Source organism: Stigmatopora argus, chromosome 19 (assembly GCF_051989625.1).
Source record: "Stigmatopora argus isolate UIUO_Sarg chromosome 19, RoL_Sarg_1.0, whole genome shotgun sequence".
Taxonomy (NCBI): domain Eukaryota; kingdom Metazoa; phylum Chordata; class Actinopteri; order Syngnathiformes; family Syngnathidae; genus Stigmatopora; species Stigmatopora argus.
The window spans coordinates 4,422,728-4,439,558 of NC_135405.1; the positions used below are offsets into that span (position 1 = coordinate 4,422,728).

Sequence of the window (16,831 nt, forward strand, 5' to 3'; positions counted from 1 at the left end):
TCATCGTCTAAGTGCACCAAATCAGAAACTCACATTTTAAATAGTTTGTTACGTATGAGTCTGACAGGTTTGGTTGGTCCCAAAATCACATTCATTAAAATTAGGTTGTCTTGTAATGCAGCTCTTTTATGGCATGTGAAAATTGTTGGAGCCCAAACCAGTTGACTGGTTACATACGAATGTAAAGTCCCGCTATCATGGATTTCTACACACCAATTAAATAATAGAAAAGTCTCTAAAAGAAAGAGTCTTCAAAAATAAAAGACCAAGACAAAAAATCATTAATGTAACATTGCCACCAGTTTAATAAAAGAACATTGATGCCACAAGAATATAGGAGCCGGTAAACAAGAGGGTAGGATACCTCTGCCTATGAGCCTGATTTGATTGTTGTTTGTGCTTACTCACCAAACAGCAGCTCAGTGTACCCACTGTCCCTCCTTTTTTTGGAGTCATTGGAAGGGGTTCTGCACATTGGCCCTTCTGAGGACCTTTGTGGCTGATCACCATTTCAGGGTGTAGTCCACCTTTGGTTTTATGTTAGCTGCGGTAGGCTCCAGCACCCCCATGATACTTGTGAGGCTATCATTAAACAAACATGACTTTATGAAGATAGCATTGATTGCACAGGCTTTGTGACAGAAGTGCACATGTTACGTAAAAGAAAAGCCAAACTGAATAATTGTTGAAAATTACATAAAATAGTTAATAATCCACACAAATTTAGGAATTCATTTCACCAGTATCCCAGTTTCGGTGCACAAAGTTAATCAAATCAAATCCCTGAAAAAAAAGCAGTATGACCAAGAGAGACTTAACACATCCAATAGTTGTTTGACGAGATTTTCTGGGCTGTTGGCAGTCAGTAATCAAATTTACTTTCAATTTCACTTTACCTTCAGCAGTTCTTTTCCACAAAATACATGATGGCCTTTACATTATTGAATCCTAATTTTGGTATGTATATGTCTATGTATGTATATATATATATATATATATATATATATATATATATATATATATGTACATGCATATATATACTTATATATATGTATATATATACATACATATATATACATACACATATATATGTATATATGTGTGTATATGTATATGTATGTATATATATATATATATATATATATATATATATATATATATATATATATATATATATATATATAATACAGACGCTCCCCTACTTACGAACGAGTTAGGTTCCGAGCGATTGTTCATAAGTTGAATTTGTTTGTAAGTTGATTCAGTGCTATATTTTGTATTATAATTTATGTTTAAGGCCTATATAAGTATATTGAAGGTTTATATAAGTGCATTTGTATGTTTAAGGCTTGTATAAGTAACACACATTGGTTTGTACTGAAAAAAACATTTAATAAAATGGAGAATATGTACAGCACTGTAGAGAGAGAGAGAGAGAGAGAGAGAGAGAGAGATTTATGTATTAGAAACTGGCCGAAAGAAGCGATCTAACGACGATTGCACAGTTTTCTTCTTTTTTTCATCATAAATGATGCGGTAGCACTGTATGGCATCATTCAATTGATTTGCAAACTTTGTGCAACGTTCAATATTTGGGTCCTGCTGCTCGATCTTTCTGTTTATAAATGGTACTGACGGTCGAACGATTCAAGTTGTATGCCCGTGAAACGCTCACCACTCTCACGCGCATCAAGCTTCGTTATTATTGCCACTCGTTTCAAATGAAATGGCTTGCCTCTTCCTTGCAACTCCCTCAATAGAAGCCTTTCGCTTTTTACCAACCATATTCAATAATGGATGCACGAGATATTTAATGATACAAATGAAAAGGTTCTTTGCGCACTGGAGATACGTTCATGCACTTCCGCATTGCAACGAAGAAGGTAGATGCTGGGTGAGCTGAGAAAGAAGCACTACTCGGAAAAAAATACAAAATCGAACTTACGAACATTTTTCGACATAAGTGCAATTTGCAGACATGTTCGTATGTACCGTTGTTCGTAAGTCGTATGTTCGTAAGTAGGGGAGCATCTGTATTACTATTCATATAAGATTCATGAGCCCTATTTTTGCAGACGGTGCCAAAACAAAATATCATTCTCATGCCATGCCACACCTAACACATGTTGCACTATGTTTAAATAATACCAGTGCAGGGTTGATCAAAGAATGTGGAGACACCAGGTCAAAGTAATCTTGTGAACAAATAGCATAATTTGACCATGATGTCAAACAGGGCGTGTAAGGTGTATGGTGTTGGGGAAATATTTATTGAGCAAAGCTTTATAGTCATTGTTTTCAACGACTGATAGGATAATTACATGAGAGAAAGTTAGTATGTTGCTTTCTGCAGCTTTCTCAGTGTTAACAGTATAGCTGCATTGTATTTTTTTCCTCGAGAATTATGATAGCGGTGTTATTTTGAAAAAGAAAAAAAGTGTTGGGAAGAACAATGAACACAACTGCGAAGGTGTTGGAATTTGACTCCACTAACCAAGCTAATGGCCCAAGTTAATAAAAAATGGCAAAATTCAGGGCACTGCTTCATCTCTCAGCACCGAAGAAAGAATATAAAATAGAGGGAGACTGAGCGCGCCAAATATCATATATACAGTGCCTAGATGTGTTACGTCCTAAATGAAGATACAAAATATAGTGCCTGTGCTGACTATTTGCAACTGTGATGCTTATTGATGTTGATGCTGGCAGAAAGAAAACAACCATACCTGGATGAAATAATTCCTTATAATATTGACCCTAATAATGTGGCTTTCATTCATAGAGTATCTCAGAAATACCACGTGCCATGATTTTTCTTAAGATTTTCCATTCAAAGTAACACATTTGTACTCCCTATTAAAACCGGTAATACACAGACAATTGTTTTTCCCTACACCAGGCAGAGGATGAAAGACACGGACAAAAATGTCACTGTTCTTCCGGTTCTATTCAGTAGGTGAAAAATGAAGTCTTTGGGAGTATCCATTCCTTTATCCAGTTCATCCAGCCCTTGTTTTAAAGCATAAGGGTACTTTTTTCCAGATATTACAAAAACCTGGGGTAAATCACCCATTCGCTGTCACAGACTCACACTTTTGAACATTTTGACAATGGACAAAATTAGAGCATCTGATATTTAAAAAGCTCCACACCCGGATACTAAAAAGCAAATATTTCCCAACCTGTCAGTAACCACTCCCATTTTGTTTTCAACTTACTAAAGCGAAACTATTGGAATGTATTATTCTAGCTTGGTTTGATTATTGCTTGAAATAAATTAATTAAGGTGCCAAAATGAACACATGAGCTGTTCAATTAAGTGTTTTTCAGTGTTTGTGTAATCCTAACTGTTAGTTTTAGTTTTTTCTCCTATTCCTCTTTTTAAATGGTAAACCCTACAAAAAGTGTGTTTTCAAGGAACCAGGAACAAGGAAGAAGAAATTATTGTACGTGTAAATTGGCACTCAAGAATTATAGCAGACACATTAATCCTTCATTCATCTTCCATACCGCCCATCCCCAAAAGGGTTGCAAGGGTTGCTGGAGCCTAACCCAGCTGTCTTTGGGCGAAAGACAGACTACACCCTAGACTGGTTGCCAGTCAGTCATAGGGCACACAGAGAGACAAACAACCATCCGCACTCCCAATCATACTGCCACCAGCAGGAATTGAGCCCACTCCTGCTTGCACTGAAGTCAGGCGAGTGAACCTCTACACCACGAGGCACCTCAGACACATTACTGTTAAAAAATCTACATCCAGTGGTAAACTCTCTCCACAAATGTCTCTACATTAAAACTATTCAGGTTATGAAAGGCCTAAATGGGAAAATGTTGTCTCTGAATACAAAAGAAATTTGAAGTTAGGAAACATGAACTCTCAAATATTTAAATATCCCCTAAAGGTAAATAATCACTGAGCATCCAGAATTTTAATAGAGTTTTGTCCCTTAGGTCTAACACATTGTGTCTTTAGTTTCTCTTAATACAGCTTTATTCTTTGCTTTTCATCATTTTCACCCAAGAAAGTGCAAGTGAAAAATGCTGCGAGTAAAAAGAAGTGTCCTGCTATCAAAGTGTTCAAAGGCTTGCTATTGCTCAGATACACAACATATGCCTTGCCCATTTTAGGATAATGATGAAGAGTTATCAAAGGCAATCACCATTGGATTGGATCCATCCATAATTTAAATATATTTTAATATCTACATTGATAATTACGTCTTAAATTTAATCATTCATTTTCAGCATCACTTAATCTTGTCAGGGTTGTAGGGTGCTGGAACCTATCCCAGCTGACATTGGGTGAAAGGGGGACTAAACCCTAGACCAGGGGCGCTCATTATGTCGATTGCGATTGACCGGTAGATCTCCAAGGCCATACTGGTAGATCGCCTGAGAATAAGGCTTCTTCAGTAGATCGTGGATTTTATATTAAGTATAAAAAAGTTCATAGAAATGTCAAAATTCACGTTGAAATCGCAACCAAAAGACGGGAGATGAAAAATGGTGAAAGTCAGGACCCCGCAATCAGCGCCAAAGAAGAATTTAACTGCAGAAGAAGAATGACCCACCGAATAAGAATTTCACTGCAGAAGAAAAATGATGATTATTCGGCCGACGAGGTCTGCCCCGCGATCCGGCCCCGCTTGCAACAGGCAGCACCACAATACATAGGGGAAGCGTTGCCTAACATAACTGAAGAGAATGGTTATCTCCCAGAGCATTTTTTTTGGAAAAGGGGTCCTTCTTGGACATTCTTATTCAAAGATGAACTGAATGTACGGATCATACTAATCATGTGTGGGGATGCTGCTGGCTGGCTTCATGGTAAAGCCAGCCTTAATCAACAAGTTCGACCGTCCTCATACTTTAATGGTCAAGAACAAAGCCTACGTTTTGACCAATTCATTTGTAATAGACAATGGTGTTTTTTAGGTCGCTTTGTCACCTGACATGTTTCGATCTCACGCTTAGTCAGGCGAGTTCAGTAATCCCTCGAATATCGCAAATAGTGTATAGACCAGACATGGCCACAAGAAGACAAAATGAACTTAGTACAACTCAGAACAAAGCCTTGCTGCTTGTGTACCTGATGACCCACCAGAAAGCCTGGATCACGAAAGCCTACACAAACTCTTTCATCTTGAACGCAAAACTGTACATGGCTGAAAGGGGGCTCCCCTTCAAGGACTTGGACAAACTCCCATTAAGCTGGGGTGAATTATTGTTAAGGTCTCATCAGGATCTAAGTGTGGTGCCGACAGCCTCGGTTAATATATACAACCCCTCACAGCTGCTTGCAAAGGCATTCCTTTGATGTTGAACAGCTTCATTTCGGTGCCCTTTGTTGTCTTTATGCATCCGAGCAAATTGAAACAGTCTTATTTTATCATCACCAATGCCATGTCTCAGTGAAAAATTAATGCAGCACTGCTTGGAAATCTTGGGACATTAAATTGCAGAATCCTATCGAAAAAATGCCACAGCGAATATGTGCCAAAATCAAAGCTAGAGGCGCTCTAATGACATACTAATGTGTATGACCTTGTATTCTATAAACATGTGTCATAAATATATTGTAAAGTACTTATAATGATTTATAACATTTATAATGCAAGTGTATCAATTTTAGATCTTAAAAATAGTTATGACTGTTTAAAATAAATTTGTTAGCTGCCCTATAACTAACTTGAAGAACAATCGTAACAAATTGTAACATTTTAAGTTGAAAAATGTTTATTAGTGAACGAACAACACTAAAATCAGAGATTTATCAATATTATGTCACCAACCAAAATGACAAAACTATATACTCAGGGTTAAAACTTTGGTTCATAATTTGAAAGAACTGGATATTTAGACATCATTACATGCGTTGCAAACATGCTTCCTAGGAGCAGTCAGCAGAATATCAAAGTTAATTTACCAAATTCTAAGTGATAAAGATTCTATGTATAATCACCTATACAATATTTTTGCCACTCAATCCCGTCTTTGTTCATAGCTTTGCCTGCAATCATGTATATATAGTATAATAAGGCAATATTCCTTTTGTTAAATGTGCTTAAATGATCTGACTTATATTTAGTAGACAAGAGGATAGTAGTATTAAAATTACATATTAAATGTTAGCGTGATACAGCCTGTAATATTTACACCTTCATGTTTTATCTGATTTAATTTTTTGGAGGAGGGGGGCATTTTCTTTTGGCATGGTCAACCTGAGCAGAGATGTCTACAGTGGTTCTCAAGTGTTGATCGCTTGATATGATGATGCTGAGACATCAGATGACTGATTGTTACCACCTGAAAAACAATCATTGAAAAAAAGGCAGGTTAGAGAAATGTAAAATTGGGCCGAATACATATATCCTTTATTCTATATAATCTTTAGATTTACCTGGCCACATGTCATGTTTTGAGGATATAGCCTACTCTAATCAGTGGGTTGTCTTTTTCACTTTTTTTTGCCATGACAGTACAGTATCAGCTATTTGTAATTAGTAACAAACAGATGGATAAATAGATAAAAATATGGTAAAATGTAAGAACCTCCTTAATTTACCTCGTCTTCCAAAGTTTCTAAAAATTTGCCATCCACTCGATGAGGAGTTTCCAGTACTCGTGGTCTGAAATAATTTATGAAAACCATAAATTAAAACAAATTTTGGAAAAAAGAATGTCATCTCACAAAGTATGAATGTTGTTCTTACCCTTGTTCCGCTTCCAGAAGTTTGAGATGATCTGAAGACCGAAATTTCTGAACGGACCTGAAAAAAAATGAGTGCACACAAATTAGCACGCAATTCTACAAAACTATATGTAGATCAGGTATGGCCAACTCGGGTCCTAAAGAGCCCCTATCCAGTCTGTTTTTCATATCTCCCCCCTCTACCACACCTGAATTAAATGATCAACTCATCAGCAAGCTGTACAGAAGCTTGATACCGACCGATTCAGATGTGTTGGAGGGATATATGGAAAACAGAACGGAGTTGGCCACCCCTGATGTAGATGAATCTTTTATGTCATTTGACATGATTTGTAACTGCTACGTATACTCTTTTGTCAAAATATGTTGCCAAAGCACAACGAAGGCTATCTGAGGAAAATTCAACAACAAAACTATGACAATTTTGTGACTGGAAGGATCCAATCATTGTGATTTATATGCTTCATGTTCTTTAAATACTCATACTGATCTGCATTATTTAAAAAACAAAGTAAAAATTGAGCTAGCTATCACTTTTACATATCCCCAAAAAATGTCTCTTTGTTCTTCTGTTCATTCTTCCTATCTTTCTGTCCCCCAAAACCCTTTTCTGTTTTCTGAGAACAGGACATAAAAAAGCATTTTTCTGTGTGGAGGTGGGGTAGGTGGTACAACATACCTTTTTGTCTAACAGTGTTCCAAAAACCAAGATGAAAAAACCCTATGTGAAGAGAGAACAAAACAGAAAATATATATTTAAAAAGGAACAATGTAGCAAACCAGACCTTAGCATTTTTTGGCAGATTTTGGTAAATAAAAACCAGAATGGATAAAATGCGGCCCATTTTAAATTAAAAATGCAGAAAGTTGAGGTTTATTTTTTTCATTGAATATTTTTTCCAAGTCACTCAAAAGCATTGCAGGGAGGCTGAAGCCTATCCTACAATGGGCAGTAGTCAGGACACACTTCTGAATTTGTTGAAAGCCAATTGCAGGGCTCAAGGCACAGCCACGTACACACTGCATGACTGTGGCAGCCAGACTAACTAATATCAATCCCTTTGTTTTTTCATTGCTTTATGAATTAAATACAGGGAGGTTGCATAGGGATCTAGCTAATGAGAATCAACAAAATTGGCTGGATGTTTTCTGGTTTTAATATATTAATATATTTTACTTATGAAAAAAAGGTGATTTCAATCTCTGTTTTTAATCCTTTGCTACAAACTGGATGTTGAAGAATCAAATATATGGGTTTAATACAATTTTGTTAAAGTCTATTGTTTGTTCAAAGAATATTGACCATAGGGGAGATTGGTTAACTTGATGAAATGAAAACCCATGATTGTAAAATATGTTAAACAAACAATACATGACAATGATACACAAAGGTAAACATGTTCAAATATACACTGTAAATAGAAGACAGTCTCACTCACCTGAAGAGAATTGAAGAGGGAGAAGGTAATGTGGATTCCTAGATTAGTTGGGTCAATTAGGATTCCTACTCCAAGACTCCAAGTTATTCCAAAAAACGGTGTGAGGATAGCCAAGCTCCGAATGATGACCACCAGAACATACTTCTCATCTTGTTGTGTAGCGCTTGTCATCCCCCGGCTATGCAGTATTTTAACTATTACCACAATTAGGATTATAATGTTTATGAACACAATGAGCAGTGCCGGGATCACAAATGCCAGCAGAGCTCTTGACTGGTCCCAATTGAGCCAGCAGATGACATTTTCTCGAATGTAAGCATTGTTCGGGGCAGTTACAGCTATAGTAATGACTGCAATAAGCAGTGGGGCCCCATAGCCCAGACAGAATCCAATAGCTAACATAGTGTTTTTAGAAAGTCCTCCACCAAAGACGCTAACTGAGCGGTAGAATAGTAACAAGGCAGATGCCAACATCCAGAAAAACAGGGCCAAGTAAAAGAAGTGGATGAAAAAGGTAGCAGCAGTGCATGCCTGTGGATTCCTTTTTTCTCCCTCAGAGATACTTGCACCAATAATGAACCAAATGTTTGCAATCAAGAGAGACAATGCAATGTTAACAATGGAAACATGACGCAAGTGTGAAGTGGTGCTCTTTCTAACTTTTTTCCATATAAACGCTTCAATAATAAGGCATACAACTAAGGACGCCATGGAAATACTAACGCCGATGTAAGTTATGAAATCCAACACTCGGCTGTTTGGGACATTAGGTGACATCAGAATTGAAAATGAGGTCAGGTGGTCACACCGACATGTGACCATTTCATCCTCTCTTACAACAAGAAAACAGCCTTCACCATCCCATCCTCCGAGGCCTTCAAAGAGGGAAAAGTTCCAAAACACACACTGAGGGTTCCCGAGATTGTCATTTACAATGTCGAATGTAAACGTGATGTTGTCGACGGGGTTGTCAGACTGGACAAGTGCTACTCTCCCATTGATGACCTGGCCTGTAGAGTTGTTCTCATCTCTTGGAGGAAGTACATTGTCCAAGGATTCAAAGGTTATCACAGTGAGGATTGTTGCTCCATTAGATCCCTCTATATCTATCTCCACTGAAGAATTAAAATCTCCGTTGAAGCTGTTGTTGAATGTTGTTTTGTTCAAGAGAATCAAAGGTGTTTCAATTGTAATAGAGTCATTGATAAGACGACTTGTTAAACCCTCAAGGGCAAACAATAATAATGAGCTGGTACTCTCATTTTTGGGAATTACAGTTCTTGTTCCGAAAACCTCAATGACAGCTTGGATATTCAGAATCTCCCATGAATCCCTTGCCTCATTTCTGGTCAGGACATCAGTGGTGAATAGGATGTTCTAAAATTTACGCCAAAATGTAAAATGGGAAAAAGAAAAACAGTCATTATTTATCTTGACAGTTATTGTTTGGTGAATTATTGACATATGCTCATACCTCCATAGAGTCCGGATTTATGTCGATGGAGGAATCTGTTACTAAGTTTGCCACATTATCGAGTATTCTTACAATGGCCTCAATGTTGTTAGGGGATTCAGCAACTTCCTGAGATAGATCAACAGTGGTGTTGCGGAGTTCTTGCAGGAATGGTGGTAAAGTCCTATTATTCTGAAACTGAATGTTCAGTAAAAAAAAGGTTACAACCTATACATGGAACATGATCATGATGTTTCAAAACCAAACCTTAAAATCCAAGTCAGATGTTGTATATCAAAATTTTCCACAAGCCCAATTTTGTATACTCCAAATGTGAGCCAATGACTCCAAACTAAAAGCTTCAACTCAACTCAAAAATCAAACAATTTAAGACAATAATCAAAGAAACAATTTATGTTGGATTGCCTTTTGTGTTTTTAGGACGCAAATCTTGAAGTGAATGTTTATGAGGGAAACATTTATTTGTAAATAACTAATACTATACTTTTGTGATAAAATAGACACATCATTTTGACACGGGGATTGGTGGAATGGCTCACATATTGGTCATTACAGCATTGGAGCATATTTTGACTTCAAAAATATTGTTCTGTCATATTCATATTAAATTCCTTCATCTTCCATTACCGCATATCCTCATAAGGGTGGGCAGGGGTTGCTAGAGCCTATCCCACCTGACTTTGGGCGAAAGGCAGACTACACCCGAGACTGGTCTATATAGATTATATGTTATTCTATATTCATATTACAATATTGAATTAATTCATCAATAGATCTATTAGATATAGTAATAGCCATGATAAGATATCAAAAGCTTACAGATCAATGATAAAGTTTTTATTAAATACATTGTTTAAGATTTACAATATTTGGCATAATACACTTGCAAATTTGAACTAATGTTTACTTTTTCTTCAGGAATAGAAGCTAGCCAATTTATCTAGCTGTTTTTGCTCATCCAAAGGACAGACTCTTTTCTGTAAATAAAAAAAATAGTTTCTGTACCATTCATCCTCACAAGGGTCGCAGGGGGTCGTCATTCTTTTGGAAAAGCTGACTGTTAGGATTTTTATTTCATATTATCATACATTTGCTTGCAACAAAGAATACGGTTGGCCTTACTATAAAACTTGCTTCGCTCACCATTTTAGCTTCATACTTGCTTGCAACGAAATAAAAGCTTTACTCCTGAAAACCTCGGTTAGACTAAACAAAGAGAAGCCAACACGCCTTGGACTGGAGGGAAACATCAATCTCAACCTCTGAGTATGGCAAAATTCTTTATGTTGACATGTCATCTAAGAATAAATGGAATGGGCAAAACCCAAACTGGATATGTTGTATTGACCGCTACTACATTTTGAAAGATGAACCATTACTGCCTCATTACTATGCACAAGCAGCTAACCAGAGGTATAACAGAGGTGTACAACTTAAAGCAAAATGAGGATGTTAAAATGTATACAAACGTCGACGAGGGGGACTCCCCAAGGACTTTTTTTTAGATTTGGTCTAGTAAGACGAGTAACTTTATTCAGAAAGTGTCAACCAAATATGGAATTGGTTCATTTTCCATTTTGCTTATCCTCACAAAACTTGCGTGAGTGTTGGAGCCTAACTGAGCTTCCATTCAATTATGGAATGACCCATTAAATACCACAAATTTTGATTTTTTTTTCTTGCCTTGATTTTATGTAAATCCAGACAACCTATAATTAGAAAATGCCTCTCTAATCACTTCAACTTTTCTTGCAGTTTCAGTTGCCTGACAAAATATGTCATTTAGCTCACCGCAGACTGGACAAGTAGGTCAAAAATCCTCTGCAGGATGCAGGTGTCTTCTCGATCTTCCCATTCTCCACTTTCTCTGCAAGTAGCAGTTTTCTCTCCTGCCTCATTTATTTCACATGAAGCTCTGCCTATGTCATTCAAGAATCCATTTCCAAAGTCTGGATCAGCCACACATATAAAATCATCTGTCAACACAGCATATATACATGAGGAATGGCAGAAGGAGGAAAAACACTGATAAACATGTACATCCATCATACATTTTTTTGGAGAAAAATCATGGTAGCAGTAGCGTTAGAGGCCACCATGACACTCCTTATGATGCCATTCCCATGATGATACCCTCAGCAGAGAAGACACACTTATTAGATGCTCCAGCCACCCAAACCTGCTCCTCTCAAAGCAGAGCAGGGGCAATGACTTTGAGTCCCCTACAGATGACTGAGCTTCTCACTCTCTCTCTACACAAACATGATTTTTGAAAATAGTAATTTATGATCCCTCTTTAATGTCATTTTAGCTGCATAGGGGCTAGTATTCTATTTTATAGGAATCTGTAATTTGTTGAGATTACATTCTCTCATCCCATTTTCTGAACCACTTTATCCTCATTAGGGTCATGGGGGGTGCTGGAGTTAATCCCAGCTGTCTCTGGGCCAGAGGCAGGGGATACCCTGAATCGGTGGCCAGCCGATCACAGGGCACAAGGAGACGGACAACCATGCACACTCACACTTATACCTAGGGGCAATTTAGAGTGTCCAATCAGCCTACCATGCATGTTTTTGGAATGTGGGAGGAAATTGGAGTACCCGGAGGAAACCGGGGGAGAACATGCAAAATCCACACAGGTGGACCGACCTGGACTTGAACCCAGGACCCCAGAGCTGTGAGGCCGACGCGCTAACCACTTGCGGCACCAGGCCACCCTGAGATTACATTGTAAATCAAAATAGCACAACAGTCCTTAAAACTTTAACTTTTCAGTGGGTGTGTGCTTAGTTGTTTTTGGCTGTTGATTGGGTCCAGCACTAAATGGGCGGAGCAGTCACAAGTATGGGCACCAGGTGTGGGATAACCTGAATTTTTGGTCTGGTAATTGCAGGACATAAGAACACAGACAACCCAGAGAAAACCCACACAAGCCCAGGGACAACATGCAAACTCCAACTATAAAGGTCAGAACCCACCTATCGAACCTTTGAACTCATAACTGTGAGGCCGATGCACTAACCCCTTGGTCACCAGACAGTGACTAAAAATTTGTCAACTATAATAATCATTATGTAATGATCTATTTCAAAGGTTTGGTTGATTTTACCCAAAATAGAACAATGTATTTTCATTGGCACATTTTTCCCAATATTTACAGTTTACTCATTTATACAATCATAAAAAGAGCTAATTCTCATTTCACTTTTATTTTGTAGATCTTAAAAAAGGTTGCTTTTAGCATAAGGCAGAGCCCGGAACCCTTGCTCAGGAAGCTCACCGAGATTCTATCCATAGAGCCAGCTTTTGATTGGACCACCAAGGTCCCACGTTGGCTGCTACCCATCTCTTTATGCACTTTTCCTGTTTGGCCACTCCCATAAGAAACACGGAAAGATGGTTGCACATTGCCCTCAAAGCCTATGTCCACCCGGGTGCTATGGTCAGGCCTGAACATCCCGCGTTCGCTCTAACCTCCTGGCCTGGGTCCTGAGTGAGCATGGTGACCATTGTTTGGAACAGGGAAATGTCAATCCCTTTATTTTACTTATCAAAGGGGGTCATTAAAACCATGCTTGTGCTGGTCCGTCACCTAAGGAAGGGGTCCTCAAGGGCCACAGCGAGTCCTGGTCTTTGCTCCAACTGATCCAGCACAGACAGTAAAACCAATGAGGTTTCTGCAGAAACAAGAATCACCTAACTCCAATCCAATGACTGCACTTGTAAGACACCAGATTAGTGAAAAGGTGTCTGCTTGATAGGTTGGAATGAAAACACGCACTCAGTGTGGCCCTTTGTGGAATAGTTTGCCTACCCCTGACCTAGGAGCTTTTGCCATGTGTGACCATACCATGGGTACATAGCCTAAAAAAAACTTAGCTACCAGCTACCTGCGCTCAGGGAGGAGCAATAAAATATACTACCAAATGTTTGTAAATGCTGGCTCAATACTTACCAACTTGGATCATTATGAATGTTGCATTCCGTGTGAACTGAGGAAAGCCAACCACTTGACAAGAAACTATTAACTCTCCATTATCACAGATTTCCTGCGTGAGGATTATCTCTCGTTCAATTTCACTGCTTCTTTCTAAATATGGACAAAAAAATCACAAAAACACTGATTGGAATAATTCATATACGGTTATGTAGAAAATTAAAAAATGTTTTCTGGAATTGAATAAAATCCCGTATTTGATTATATAATAACATGGACAAAAAAAATCAAAGAAACGCTGACTGGAATAATTCACATACGGTTATGTAGAAAATTAAAAATTGTTTTCTGGAATTGAATAACATCCCGTATTTGATTATATAATAACATTAACTCCACAAAGAATCTGGTGCTGTAATAGGCAAAATGTTCTCAGTTTCACATTTACCACTACAAGAGAGTATACTGTAAATTAAAAACATTACAGTCACTTTGAAGTCCCACCATCACGTCAGGGGTACTGTACCAAATTTGATAGATTGGACTTCATGGAGTTATTTTCTTTATAAAATAAACGAAAAAATCCGAAAACACAGTCTTAATTCCATTTTACTGTTGGTCAGAAATCCAGAGTTGTTACCTGGAAGCGATATAGCAGAAGATGCGCCCTCTTTAGTCTTGTCATTCTCTCTCACACACTTGCACTATGTTGTGGTAATTCCACCTCTGGTTTGAGGTTTTATGGTAAAATCACAGGGCACCTGATGTTGTAGTGTTTCACTCGTCTGACTTTAGTGCGGATAAGAGTGGGATTGATTCCCGCTCAGTGGCGGTATGATTGAGTGCGAATGGTTGTCAATTGCTCTCTGTATGTCCTATGACTGACTGGCGACTAGTCTAGGGTGTAGTCTGCCTTTCTCTCGAAGGGATACGCTCTAGCAACCCCACATCCCTTGCGAGTATGGATGATGAATGAATGGTAAAATTTCCCTGGAATCATGATCTTCAGGAATTGCTTCCTCCACTTTCGTATTCCAACTCGTCACACAATGAAGATGAGTCTCAACTGCTGTTTTCCATTGAGTCACCTCCCAATTCTTATCTTACTTTATGTCATTGGTTACAACTATGCAGTGGAAAACTCATACATAAATTATTTTTATTATACAGTTTCAATAGTTGTTGACCTGTGTGGGTATGGATAATTTATTCGTTAATGCTCTTTGAACTCTTAACAGTAGGACTTTACAATTTGGCAATGGCAATTATCTTTTCAAGCACAACTATAGATCTGTATAGATTTAGACATTCAAAATATCCTTTTGATTATGCTTATTTTTACCTGGATTATTTGTGTTTGTAAACTCCACTTGGTAGGTGTCCTGGACAACACACCGTAGAGGAACTCGCTGCCCAACTTCACAAAAAATAGTGCTTTGGAGCGGAACAATCTGAATTGTGGGTGTTTCTGAAGGACTGAGTCTTTCAGTGAAGTCTTGCTGAAAACTTGAATTCCCATCAATCAGTTTACATTCATAGCGTCCTAAAAATAAATGTAAAGTGAAAAAGTAAGTTTTCTAAATTTAAGTTGTCACGACTAATAAAGGTAGATGACAATAAAGGGAAATGAATTTCAAACTGTAAAAATTCTTAAGTTGAGTTGCTTTTCTTCAAAATTACCTAGCAAGGATTAAAAGTGTATTTTTGAAACAACAAACCTTCATAATGCACATTTCTTACCACTGTCAGAAAAAAAGAAATTCTTGATTGTTAGTGTTTCCGCTTCTTCATCTCCATCAGTTGAAAAAACATGTTCACTGTCTTCAATTATTAAAACATCATCCAGTGTCCAAATTGATGACATTTTAACAAACACTAGACCCGCAGGTGGTGGTCCACATGTTATAGTTAAGCTCCTTCCCAAAAAAAAAGTAGGTGGTTGAATTATTAAGTTTCTTCGACCTTGAATGAGGAAAAATAGAGATGGTGGACAAATAATATCATAATTTGTCAGCAAAGGCCATGGGGTAAAATGATATTAAAATACATACAGTGGTACCAGTACTTAAGAAATTAAAGGGTTCCAGAACTCGGAATTTTTGTAAATAGAGCAGTATTTTTTATGTAAATCCAATAATTCGTGACGTACTACTAAAAAAAAAAAATTCCAACTAAAACCTTTAAAAATGATTAGAGTCACAGATTTGCATGAAAGATGTGAGAAACACAATGAAAGAAAATTATAAGAAAATGATTTAATAATAAATTAAAATGAATAATGAGCATGCAAAAACATTTTCTATTCATGCAGGTTTATAAGTGTAAGGCCAGGCTAACGTCAACAGACAAACCAAACATGCACATAAGGATTATTAACGTGCATGTGTTCATGTGCTTTGTTTATATGTGTTTATTAAACACAAGTAAAGAACTTCAAATTATGAATTTAAAAACAATTTAGCATTAAATATCTGCTTTGTCAAAAATAATCGACTACGTCACTCTATTCCAATTTCTTCCTCGTTTATTCAAAGGAGTAACAGTCTATCCGTCCTTTTTTTTCAGTACAAATAGGCCATACCAAAGAGTCGTCGCTTCAATGCTTTCTTTTGTTTTAGTATCGTAGCTCTGATATGTGGGTTACGGCCATATTGCTGTTTAAAATCAGTCATGGATGGATAACAGGGCCCCCTTTTTCAATTTATTTGCACCAGTAATTTTAAATAAAGAACAAAAAAAATGTACAACTGTTTTTGTGAGACAGCCAATGGGAGGCAAGCAGATTGTAGGGAGATTGTCAAGCAGGAGACAATGCTACCGCAACAATTTCAAAATAAAATAAAGGCTACAAGAATGTATTGACGTTTTGGGAGATTATGTAACTTGGATCTTGTTATCGTATATTAGAACAGTAAATTGTAACCTGAGGATATCGTATCTAGAAGAATTTGTAAGTAGCGGTACCACTGTAATAAGATTGTTTCTTCGTGAACATTATAAAAGATACTTACTCTCAAACACCATTGGAAATGTGGTCCTCAGGTCATTAAATATTGCCACTAAAAGTGCGTCAACTTGTGAGTCAGTAATTGAGGGAGCGATGATATCAAAATCAGCAATGGTGCTACCAGACCTTGATGAAAATCATTTAAAAGGTTATAAAACATGTGGAAACATTCTGACTTTAAATGTTGTTGTTAGGCAGCTCGGCGGAGGAGTGGTTAGCGCGTCGGCCTCACAGTGGGAGAACTGGGTTCAAATCC

At 37.5% G+C, this 16,831-nt stretch overlaps 1 protein-coding gene across 1 annotated transcript; it reads right to left on the bottom strand.

Moving 5' to 3' along the window:
• Window positions 1–5,721: 5,721 nt before the first annotated feature.
• LOC144064943 (adhesion G-protein coupled receptor F1-like) lies at window positions 5,722–15,524 on the bottom strand. The gene is made up of 10 exons (XM_077587853.1): window positions 15,309–15,524; window positions 14,911–15,111; window positions 13,587–13,721; window positions 11,420–11,604; window positions 9,629–9,805; window positions 8,155–9,531; window positions 7,395–7,436; window positions 6,717–6,773; window positions 6,569–6,632; window positions 5,722–6,309 (listed from the first exon to the last, which is right to left on the bottom strand). The coding sequence occupies exons 1-10, from the start codon at window positions 15,430–15,432 to the stop codon at window positions 6,251–6,253; spliced, it is 2,421 nt and encodes an 806-aa protein (XP_077443979.1). The 5' UTR covers window positions 15,433–15,524; the 3' UTR covers window positions 5,722–6,250.
• Window positions 15,525–16,831: the final 1,307 nt, after the last annotated feature.